The sequence below is a fragment of the Lathyrus oleraceus genome, chromosome 7, assembly GCF_024323335.1.
Source record: "Lathyrus oleraceus cultivar Zhongwan6 chromosome 7, CAAS_Psat_ZW6_1.0, whole genome shotgun sequence".
Classification (NCBI taxonomy): domain Eukaryota; kingdom Viridiplantae; phylum Streptophyta; class Magnoliopsida; order Fabales; family Fabaceae; genus Lathyrus; species Lathyrus oleraceus.
In genome coordinates, this window is record NC_066585.1 from 212,650,829 (window position 1) to 212,662,833 (window position 12,005).

At 37.6% G+C, this 12,005-nt stretch overlaps 1 protein-coding gene across 1 annotated transcript; it reads right to left on the reverse strand.

Moving 5' to 3' along the window:
- Positions 1 to 7,688: 7,688 nt before the first annotated feature.
- LOC127105836 (uncharacterized) lies at positions 7,689 to 8,568 on the reverse strand. Its single transcript, XM_051043049.1, has 2 exons — positions 8,135 to 8,568; positions 7,689 to 7,983 (listed from the first exon to the last, which is right to left on the reverse strand). The coding sequence occupies exons 1-2, from the start codon at positions 8,543 to 8,545 to the stop codon at positions 7,942 to 7,944; spliced, it is 453 nt and encodes a 150-aa protein (XP_050899006.1). The 5' UTR covers positions 8,546 to 8,568; the 3' UTR covers positions 7,689 to 7,941.
- Between the last annotated feature and the right edge of the window lie 3,437 nt (positions 8,569 to 12,005).

A 12,005-nucleotide genomic window follows, 5' to 3' on the forward strand; every position in this document is an offset into this window, starting at 1 on the left:
TTTTTTCCAAATTCTCTAACAAAAACTGCTTTTACGTGGTTCATGACACTCCCTCCTCATTCCATACATAATTGGAATCAGTTAGAGAGAGTGTTCCATGAACAATTTTATATGTGACAGCCGAAAGTTAGTCACACAGAATTGGCTAGCGTAAGACGCAAGACGCATGAGTCAATTGATGATTACCTAAATAGGTTTAAGATGTTAAAGGCCAGGTACTTTACCCAAGTGCTTGAACTTGAATTGGTTGAAATGATCGATGGGGCTCTGGATTATTTTATTTGAAAGAAACTAGATACCAAATATCTAAGAGATATGACCCAGTTGGTTGACATAGTTCGATAGGTCGAACGTCTGGAGGCTGAGAAAGGAAGAACAAACAAATTCCATAATAAAGAGAAGGTTACCTACATAGAGGCAGATGAGAGGGACCATGATTATAATATAGGATACGACGGGGTCGAAGAAAATGACATAAACGTGGTTGGACTTAAGCCAGGACCTCCCCCCCGTCTGTAAACTATTGAAACCGTCCGACGGAAAGAATCCGATCGAACCAAAAATTGATAAGTTTGTTGCCAAAACGTACACCTTCAACGTAACTAGGTGCGATGAGATTTTTGACCTCTTGGTTGCTGATGGCTAAATCATAGTCCCTAAGAGACTAAAAATGCCACCTGTAGAGAAACTTAAGAAAAGAAGGTTTTGTAAGTTTTATAACTTTTTGGGTCATAAAACCTCTCATTGTGTCCTTTTCAGGGATTTGGTGCAAGGAGCATTGAACGAGGGAAGGATAAAGTTTGCTGACAAAGCTAAGACCCCAATGTAGGTGGATTTTGACCCCATACAAATTAAGGATGAAAATAATGCTCAACCACTCAAGTGCTTAATGGTCGAGGTTGTTGAGAGCCCCGATGTGGAGATGGAAATCTATGAGTCAAACTACATTGAGAAGGTCAATGAGGTTTACCCTACTGCGAAGGAAGAGCTTGTCGATTTCCTCAATAGATGCAAACCGAAAGGCTCGAAAGTGATGTTGTGCTCCAGGTGCATTGTTGTGTTCGCTAAAAAGGGTACTGAAGGCCTTGAGAAAACTAAGCCCCAACCTTCTAAAGGGTGCAAATGGCCCAAGTAGAAGCCAAACCATGATTTCAACAAAAGAGGTGTCCCCTACAGGACATAAAATATGGCCACATGCCACAAATAAGGTCTACCCAAGACCTATGCGCCTCAGTCGAAGGCACATTGGAGAAATGGATGCACCCCCATAACAAAATAGACACCAACCAAAACAATGGAGAGGTGCTGACATTAAACACAACTTAGAAATATCTGGACAATCCTCAGGCCACCAAGAATCATCCATACAATCCAAATTATAAGGGAAAAAAATCCAATGACTCGAACACAGTGAGACATAAATCAACGCCAAAAGAAAGTGTTCAGAGAGATGTAAGATTCTAGAAACAACCAAAACCTAGATTCTAGCAAAAGAATGGCCAAAAGGCCAACAAAAGAAATAGTCTTCCCCCACCTTCACCTGTCAAATTTAAGGTCGAAGTGGCGAGAAAGCCAGTGAAGGAGAAGGATAACTCACCTTCATTTTTTGAACCTAAGGTTAGACTAGCAAAGAGGCTAGAGAGGGAGAGACTAGATCCACCTTTGTATAGTAATAAGGAAGAGATAAGGACGATGATTGAGAGATTATAGAAGATAACTTATCATATTTAGAGGGTGACTTTGATGTCCTTTGCATCGTGGTACGGTGTTTCCAGTCGAGTATGACGTGGTAATTGAAGTGACGAATGCAGAAGAAGAATTTTCTGTAGAGGAAATGGGTGATCATAAGCCAGTATGTTATTATGTAATGAACAATGGTTGTGTCAAAGAGTAGAATTTAGTTTTTGAGAAACCCGTTTCGAGGGATGAGGAGCCATTTGGAACCACTCTTCATCAAAGAAAACATTGATAATTTCGGTGTCAACCAAGTCTTTGTTGATAGTTGTGTAGCAGTCAACAGCCACCTTCCCTATTGAGAAAGATAGAGAAATTTGACACCTACCTAAGGCCTCATAATATGGTACTTTCTAACTATGAAGGTAAGATTGGCCACTCCCTCGGGGCAATCCAAGTTCACTTGGCTGTCGAAACCATAATTTGGCCAACCATGTTCATGGTCGTCCCATATAAAGCTAATTATAATCTCCTGCTAGGAAGGGAGTGGATACATGGTGTTGATGCTCTCCCTTCATCTCTCCATTAAAGGATATCAATATGGAGGGAAGCCTCCATCATAGAGAACTTGGAGGCATACCAAAGCTACTACATGGCAGAAGTGAACCATGTTAGGAGGGGGACTTTCGACAAGAACCTGACGAGCATAACGCCATGTCCACCAAAGGACTAGGGTTTCAGGCCTCTGGATAACGTGTTCCATTAAATAAGGCTTCACCCAACCCATGGTTTCACATGGGAAAGAGAAGTTTAGGGAGACCAACCCATGGCTTCACCCAACCCATGGTTTCACTTGAGTCACTACCTACGTAGGCTTGTGGAGTCAGTAGAGGGCATTAAAGGGGAGGTGTTCAGTCATTTAGAAAAGTTGTTTAAGGAACCTGATTGTTCTAGACCTTTATTGGATGGGATTGCCTTTAAATCTTTAACCGCTACTCAATCTCTGCTAATTGAGGAACCTTTTTTAGAAGTTGAAATTAAGGCTGATGTGTGAGATTGTGATGCGAATAAGAGCCATGGCTCAAATGGTTTTAACACGAAGTTCATTAAGAGGTGCTGGGATACTATAAAGAGTGACGTGTTAGGGTTTTTTTCCAGGAAATTCATTCTAATGCCATTCTCCCTAAGTCATTCACTTCATCTTTTCTTACTTTGATTCTTAAGAATAAGAATCATGTAAGTCTAGATGAATATAGGCCTATATGCTTGGTTGGTTGTTTATACAAGATTTTATCCAAACTTTTGGTTTCTAGATTGAAAAAAGTTCTCAGCTGTATTATTTCCCTCAACCAGTCAACTTTTATTCCTGGAAGACAAATGTTAGATGGGGTTTTGGTTGCTAATGAGTTAATTGATGTAGCTGTTAGGAATAAGAAGAGTTATTTGTTTCTTAAAGTGGACTTTGAGAAAGCCTATGACAAGGTCAGTTGGAATTTCTTCAGATTTTTGTTGAAGAAGATGGGCTTTAGTGTCAAATGGTGCAGTTGGATGGAGGCCTGTATCTTTTCAAGTTATATGTATATTTTAGTGAATGGAAGTTCTACTATGGAGTTTAAAGTTGAAAGAGGCTTGAGGAAGAGTGACCGTCTCTCTCCTTTTCTTTTTGCTATGGTGACTGAAGCTGTTACTGATATTGTCAAGAAAGCTGTGTATTTAGGAATGTATTCTGGCTTCAGGGTTTCTAGTGGTTTGTCTTATGATATTCTTGAGTTTATAGATGATACACAACTTATTTGTGAATGAAAATGGAAAAATCTTTGGAGTGTGAAGTCTATTCTTAGAGGTTTTGAACTTGTGTCTAGTCTTGGGGTGAATCTTTGAAAGAGTAATTTACATTATATCAATATCAATAGGAATTTCTTTGAAGTTGCATCTAATTTTTAATCCTGCAAGGTGGCCGAGCTTCCCTTCAATCCTTGGAATCAAAGTGGGAAGTAATCCTATGAGGCTTGAAAATTGGAGTTTTCTTGTGGAGAGGTCAAGATAAGGCTAAATTCTTGGAGTAGCAAACAATTATCATTAAGGGGAAGAGTAACTCTAATTAATTCAACTTTAAACTCTATTCCTATTTTTTGCCTTTCTTTCTACAGGATCCCTGTTGGTACTAGAAAGGAATTATAATCTATATATCAAAACTTTCTATGGTGTGGGATTGAGCTCAAGAGGAAGGTCCATTGTGTGAATTGGAGATTGATTTGTAATCATAAAGACAAAGGAGCTCTAGGGGTTAAAGATATTGATTTATTTAATAAAGCTCTGCTTTGTAAGTGAAAATGGAGGTTCTTGGTTGAAGATAACAATATATGGTCTGAGCTTATCAACTTCAAGTATGGGAAGTTTACATCTGATTTCCCGGGTGTTATAGATCCTAGTAGGAGAATTAAGGGATTTATTTAGTGTAGGGATTTGAGGAAGGTGGATCATGATAATGTTAAGAATGTTTCTTGTTTTGCAGGTAACATTCAGTGTCCAGTTGGCTATGGGATAAAAATTCCATTTTGGCTGGCTAATTGGCTTGGAGATCAGTGTTTACTAAACAGATTCCCTAATGTTTTTCAAGCTGCTATCATGAAGTAATGTGTTATTAAAGAAGTGGGTGACTAGAATGAGAACAATTGGGAGTGGAATCTTGAGAAGGTTATGCCTGATGATTACTCTGTTATTTCTAGCAGTGTAGCAGAGCTGAAGGCCATGCTGTCAGATTTTTGTCCAAGTTTGGTGACAGCGGACAAATTTAGCTGGGAGATTAATCCAACAAAAATCTTCTCTATTCCGAGCTGCTATGATCAGCTCCTCATGATGTCTGATTGTTTTGCAGTTTTAGAGACATCTTTAGTGGATTCTGTGTCTGAAGTTTGGAGGAACGAAATTGCACCAAAAATAAAACTTTTTGGTCGGAGGTTGTTCCTCAATATATTACCTAGTAGAGATCAATTAAATAGAAGAGGAATCTTAGTCAATTCCCATGATTTACCTTGTGTTTTTTGTTTCTTGGGAGGATGAAAATATTCATCATCTTTTATTCCATTATCAAGTGTCTAGAAATATTTGGAAAGGGGTGGAAAATTGGATTGAGATTGGGATTCCTATTGAGGTGAATCAACCTAGTTGGATGTGCTTGAATAAATTCAAGAAGGAGTTGACCAAGAAGGTGAAACATGGGGATGAAAAACTCATTTGGTGGGCCACTATTTGGAATATAATAATATTTCAAGGAGAGATGGTCAATGTAAATGAATTAGTCTTAACCATCAAATTGAGAAATTTTTACAAAATGGTTTCAAAAATATTCTCAAACTACCCCACTTTTAGGAGGAGTCGCCAATTAAATTGGCGTCTCCTCTTAAAAATTGAATGCAGTCGCCAATTGGATTGGTTAGGACAGGTGCCCTAGCCAATTGGATTGGCGCCCCTGTGTATACCTTTAGAGGAGGCGCCAATTCAATTGGAGCCTCAGTGTAAAATGAAATTTTTGTGTTATAAATAGATGCATTGTGTGAGTCATTGTTCCACATCTCAATTAATCATTTGGAAATCATGTTTAGTGTTCGTCGCCGATACGGAAATGTGATTTATGCGAGAGACAAACCTCATATGCTGATGCTGTTCTGGAACATCACTACATTCGATCAACTGAAGAGGGAGCTGGTTCGTTGGTTAGATGGGAAAATACCAGAAGGGAAAAAAATTAGAAGTATTAAGAGACTCGACAATATCTTTGGTTGGGTGCGAATGAAGATTGATAAGGATGCTAGGGAAATGATGTTTGGTCGAGATGACATCAATTTGATTGTTGTAATCAGTTAGAAATATTTCTGTTTTCAGATAGCTTATTTTGTACTGATGTTTGTTGTGAACCTCGTTGTAACAGAAACTTAATGATATATAATGATTGAAGGTTACAGAAATACAATGTTACAAAAAGCTTAAGACCCAGATGATGCTCCTCGATTGGGACAGTTGTTCTTGTTATATCCTGGTTGACGATAGATACTATATAATCTTATTATTTTATATGTGGAATCCATCTCTGTCTTGATACGTGTGCTGTTTGGCCTTCCTTTTTTCTATCTACGCATCTCGTCGTTGTGCCAAACTATATCACCTTCATATGGAGGCCAGTATTCCTCCATTGGTAGTACCGAGAAGTTATGATTATATACATTCATGACGGTGACGGTCTTGTACACATCAAATAAATGGTTGTAAGCGTCTTGACGAGTATAAGCGCATGCTGCAATGACATGGGAGCAAGGAATGCGGAAGGCCTGGAATTTTCCACAATCGCACCAACTTCTGTTTAGTCTAACAACATAAGCTAAATTTGGTCTCCCCTCGTTGTGATCCATTGTTTCCTGGACGCTGAAATTTTGCCTATGACGGTCAAAGACTGTTACAGCATGTGTTCTAGCTTTGATGCTCTCCTCTTTCATGACCTTCATGCAACACTCACTGAGTACTTGCCCGGACATTAACACCGCACTCCGTCTTTCACCTCTGGTTGCGAACGTAGAAGCCAACCTATAATAGGTCGATTTTACCAAGACGGTTATCGGCAGATTTCGCAAAGTTAAGGACCAATGGAACTTCAATCCATGGCAAAGCTTCGCAATATTGGAGTGTCGCAAATGGAAGCATCGTCATGACCATGTGTTAACTGATGCAATCATGCCAACTGGATAAAAACCAAGTCGTACTTATATGGCTTGGTACAGATCAGTTGGTTTTCAGTTCATCGCCGATGATATGTCCTTGTACGACCCACGCCAGATGACTTACACACCTGACACCTCAACATCAAACCCCCAACAACAGTGTCAGATCGGATACACACAACCCCCTGTCCGTCAAACGTTCCGTTCAACCAACACACAAACATACAACCAAAACATACCATACACCCAATCCCAATACCAAGAGCATACCCCATACCACCACCAACAAATTGATCATCAACCTGAGACTCAACATTGCTTCACACCCACCCCATCACCCTACCAAAGCCGCCTAAGCCAGAACATCCAACGGTCATTCAACACCAACCGCCCCTCCTCCTACCATAGCCAAGAAGCCCAAACCTCACAAAACCAAAACATCCAACAACCCTATCTCTACCAAACACCCTAACAACCTTTCCAACCTTTCCTCGACGCATCGTTCACACCCATGTCTCCCTTCAACCGTCCCGGTCTCCCATCAATGAGTCAACCACAACCCAACTTCTCTGGCATGGGTCATGAGCTCAGCTACGGCGGTACACCATCGATGCATACTGAAGACTATGCCGACTTGTCTGACTACCTCAACAGGCCTTCTCCTGTAGTTGGAAGTGACGCTCCTGGCCCATTAGATGCTCAAACACCGGTACCGAATCATCAACGTGGGTTAGGGCCACGGGTAAGGGTAGCTAGAGGATGTGGGACCGAAGGTCGGTTAGGTGATCCCGGTCATCACCATTAGGTTTCTTTGTGTAAGCGATAAATTTTATTAATATCAATTGGTTCTATATCAAATTTATCTATCACGTATATCATTTAAAAAAAGATCATTTTACCAAAAAAGAAAAAGTAAGAATTTCTATCACCTACATTATCACTATTTATGCGTTCTACTTTTCCAATTTTGAAGAGAGTAAATATACATATAACTTTTCAACTTGTTAATTTCAAAATGTTTGCACTCTTTATTTTAAAAATAATTGCTACCTTTAATTACACTCAAACTAGTCGAGTGGATAAGGGGACATAGCTAGGGCGAAGTAATTCTAATCTACATATTACATTTTTGTTCATATTTGAACAACAAACTTGGTTTTCTATTCTAGTTATAAATTATTCAGATTTAATCTTCATGTTGCATTTTTCTCATAAGCCCATCATTTTTGTTTCCTCTTCCCAAAAACTAAAGCAAAACAAGAAGAAAACTTGCTTAAGATAACATGAAAGCAACGAATATAATGATAATCAACTTTCTTAATTAGAAGAACAAGATGGAGATACTTTCACAACCTGCAGAAACAATTAACAACTAGCTATAGTCACTCTATCTCTAAACAAAAGCCACCACTACTTGATGCATCACATAATCAACTACAATTTTTTGTACAAAGATAATAATACTTCTTTCTAATACATTGGTTAAATTTAACTTGCTCAATAGTAAGTCAGCTAAAATTCTAGTAGACAAACGATGTTGTTCTTCTTGATTTCACTTACCTTTGAAACTTACACCTCCTTCATACAACAATTCCTGTCATAATTCACAAGAAATGAATCCCTCAACATATGAAACTGTAAAGAGAAATGCTACTTTAAATAATTAAGATCTGCTTCAATTGACGTATTTAAACTTATGTAACTAACTTAGCAAGGAATGAAAAAGACTTAGATGAAAACCTTACCATATTGTCTTTGTTAACAGTTGTTTCCCCTTGTCCAAAACCAGACACTTTTTGGTTAACTACAGATCTTTGCAGAAAACCATGATCATGATCATTCTTATTCTTATCTTTCTTAGACGAGCCTCTCTTTAGGCCTAATCGTTCCTTCCACCGGCTTAAACTCTTTGACCATTTCGGTGAATCATCATCATTAAGTAGCTCATCTCTTAAAGTCACCTTCTTGGAGCATTCATTACCCATAGGCAACAACATGCCCTTAAAAAAGACTTGATCTGCTGATATCATGGAATAGTTTTTGACTGAGAATTCGAAATCCGAGGAGATAGGAGCTTCTCTGTATATGTTTTCATGTTTGGTTGCTTGTTGTTGGCTAACAACAAAATCATTGGAGAAGGAGATTCTTGGATCCATGGTTAAATTAGCTCATGCACACTAGAGAACTTGATGCTTATTGTTGAATATATATTTGTTCACAAGGGTTAGATTCCACATGCAGATGTTTGCGTTTGTATTATGTGTGCTTAATTATTTAATAAGTGGACATAATAACATGTTACTTAGATTTGTCCTTTTATGCTTGGAGTATAGGTCTTCACATTTTCCTTTAATATTACCTATTGATATAGATTTCACCTTTTGGTAAATGCTTGAGAAGTGACCTCTTCTTAAAATCTCAAACATCTCTAAGTGTTTTTCTTAAAACTGTGCGTTTCTTAAGGTCTCTAGTTCAAGTCTCTAATTTACTTTGACTTTAATTGACCCTATATTTTGTTACCCAAATATATTAGATGAGAATAAAGTAAATGTAACAAAAATGAGGGTGTTGTATTTGATATGTGATAAGACTAGATATGATAAGCTTAAAAAGTAAAGTATTAGAGAGATTGTTGGAATAATACTTATAGTAGAAAAAATTATCAAAAATAGAATTAATGGTTTGGGCATCGTAGAATTAATGTGTTAAGGAGAATAGACCAGTTAGAGAAAAGTCAAATAACTAGAGTTAGAAGAAGGTCTCGAAAAACTATAAGAGAAGTTATTAAAAAAATTATTGAGATCGAAGATTTAGATAAAAACAAAGTCCTAAAGTAATCCACCCCACTTAATGGGATAATACTTGGTTGTTTTCGTTGTTGTTATGTAGACATAACTTTTTTTAAAGATAAAATAATATATTAATAATAAAGGATAAAGAGCCTAAACAAAGTTATTATACACAAATCATTGCTACAAGATGTACCAAAATCTACAATAAAGAAACTAAATAAATACAAATAAAAGAATAAAAAGCTATATGGAAAAAAACAAACAAGTCGTCACAAGTCAACTACAAAAAAACTCGCATTCTAAGAAATACACCCCAATGAAGGATCAAATCAGAGCTCAAGTCAGCTTGACCATCAACACTGAATAAAAGACCATCGAGAAAAGAAGGAACACACACTCTTAACCTGGTCATAATCTCGAACCTCTATTGGTCAATCCAAAGTATAGGATTCTGAAGTCATTTTATAAAGGTGCAAAAGTTATCCTGTTGTGGCCCAAATCCAAGTTAGTTAGGATTAAGGTTTGTTACTTAATAGTCAAGTAATTTAGACGTAAATAAATAGATACTTTGTAATTCAGTTTTATAAACATTCAATAATAACAATCCTTATTTCTTCATTCTCTCTCTCTCTCTCTCTCTCTCTCTCTCTCTCTCTCCTTACTAAAAAGGTCTCATGCACTAACAAATTGGTATCTAGAGCTCTAGTTAGTTTCTTGATCGTGTTTTCAAGAATCACACGCCAGTGAACATGTTTCCAGGATTGTGGGTTGTTAATCGCGTTTGCTGCAAAGATGAATGGTAACAATGACATTCCGAATTCTCTTCCAATTCTTGACGACATGAATTAAATCTGATGGAGAAAACATATGCAATCTCTGTTTGAATTTCATGAAACCCTAAAACTGGTTACTAATGGCGTCCCTGAGCTTGTGAGAACGTAACTAATGCTCAGAGATTCGCGAACAAGGAGACCAAGAAGAAAGACTGCAAGATTGTATTTTACATCCAATCGGCGGTAGATGCAGCAAATTTTGACTGAATTTCTCTTGCTGAATCGACGTAGGATGCATGGGAAATTCTTGTTAAGTATTAAGAAGGAGGTGAGAATGTTAAATTCGTCAAATTGAAGACGCTGCGAAGACAATATGAATTACCGCAGATGGGAGAAGAAGAAAAGATTGTAGGCTATGTCTCTCAGGTGTAGAAGCTTGTTCATGTCATGAAATATTATGGTGAAACCCTAACTGATAAGATGATAGTGGAGAAGCTAATGCGTACATTGAGCTCTCACTTTGATCATGTTATCATTGTTATTCAAGAATCCAACAATCTTGAAACATTGAAATTGGAATATTTGGTTGGTTTGTTGGAGGCACATGAGATGAGGATTGTCGAAAGGAAAAGTGTTCAAGGTTCGATACAAGCTCTACAGGCTCATACATGTAAGAAACATGGTGGTTCCAACAAGTTCAAGGGCAAAGGAGACAAGACTTAGAGCAAAAAGTCTTGTTCGAACCCTCAAAAGCATAAGGCCGATGATATGGCTTCTGAATCCTCCAAAAAAGGAGAAGAAAACTTTTATTAAGAAGACAAAGAAGAGAAAAAAGGCGTGCAATGCTATAACTGTGAAAAATGGTGTCACTTGACCAAGAATTGTTGGTACAAGAAAAGTAAGAATGAAGGAGAAAACCTTGCACGCCAAGATTCAGATGATTCTGAAGACATGGTGTTTATGGCTGCAATTGCAGACAAGCATGTCGATACTAAGATATGGTTTCTCGACACAAGTTTTTCGAATCGCACGACTGGTCAAAAAGTGTGGTTAGCAGATTTCGACGAGTCAAAGAAGAGCAAGGTCAAAGTTGCTGATAATAACTCGTTGCAAGTACAAGGTACTAGTGACATAGTTATTCAAAGGAGCAATGGAGAAAAAGATATGATTAAAGATGTACTCTATATACCTAAAATGAAGTGCAATCTGCTAAGTGTTGGATAACTAGTCAAAAAAGGTTTCTCAGTGGTTATGAAAGATGGAGCCTTGAAATAATTTGACACTCATAATAATCTGATCTTAAAATCTCCCATGTTGAAGAATATGACATTTAAGACCATGATCAATTTGACTGAGGTATAATGCCTACAAACAGTTGTCAACCACAAGACCAGTTGGCTGTGGAATTTAAGATTTGGTCATCTAAATTTTAGGTTACTCAATTGACTGATTACTCAAGATATGGTAACTAGTATACCAAGTATTGAGATGCCCGACAAACTCTGTGAAGGTTTCTTAGTAGGGAAGCAATCCAGAAAGTCTTTATTTTTGACTATGCCAATGAGATCATCTTGCATACTAGAAGTAGTGCATTGAGATGTATATGACCCATTCAAGGATCATACCATTGGTAAAAACATATATTTTATTGATGAGTATAGTCGAAAGCTTTGGATCTTTGTGATAAAGTGAAAAGATGAAGTATTTTAAATATTTATAAGATTCAAGATGCTTGTCGAAAACCAGAGTGAAAAGAAGATCAGGGTTCTACGAACAGATGTAGGTGGTGAATACACAACCAAGATATTTGAGGAGTTTTATGAACAACATGATATAGATCACAAGGTAACTTCTCCTTACATGCCTAAACATAATGGAATAGCAGAAAAAAGAAACATGACCATATTGGATATTGCGAGATGCATGCTGAAGCAGAAGAATTTTCCAAAATCCTTATAGGGTAAATCTGTCACCACTACTGTTTATATTCTGAATAATTTCCCTACCAAGAAGCTGAAAAAAGGTTCTAGAAGAAGTGTGGAGTCGCAAAC

Excerpts from the sequence above, each read along its gene's own strand:
- LOC127105836 (XM_051043049.1), bottom strand. The coding sequence starts at position 8,545 with ATGGATCCAAGAATCTCCTTCTCCAATGATTTTGTTGTTAGCCAACAA. Across the intron at positions 7,984-8,134 it reads CTGTTAACAAAGACAATATG|GAATTGTTGTATGAAGGAGG; the intron begins GTAAGGTTTTCA and ends GAATTATGACAG.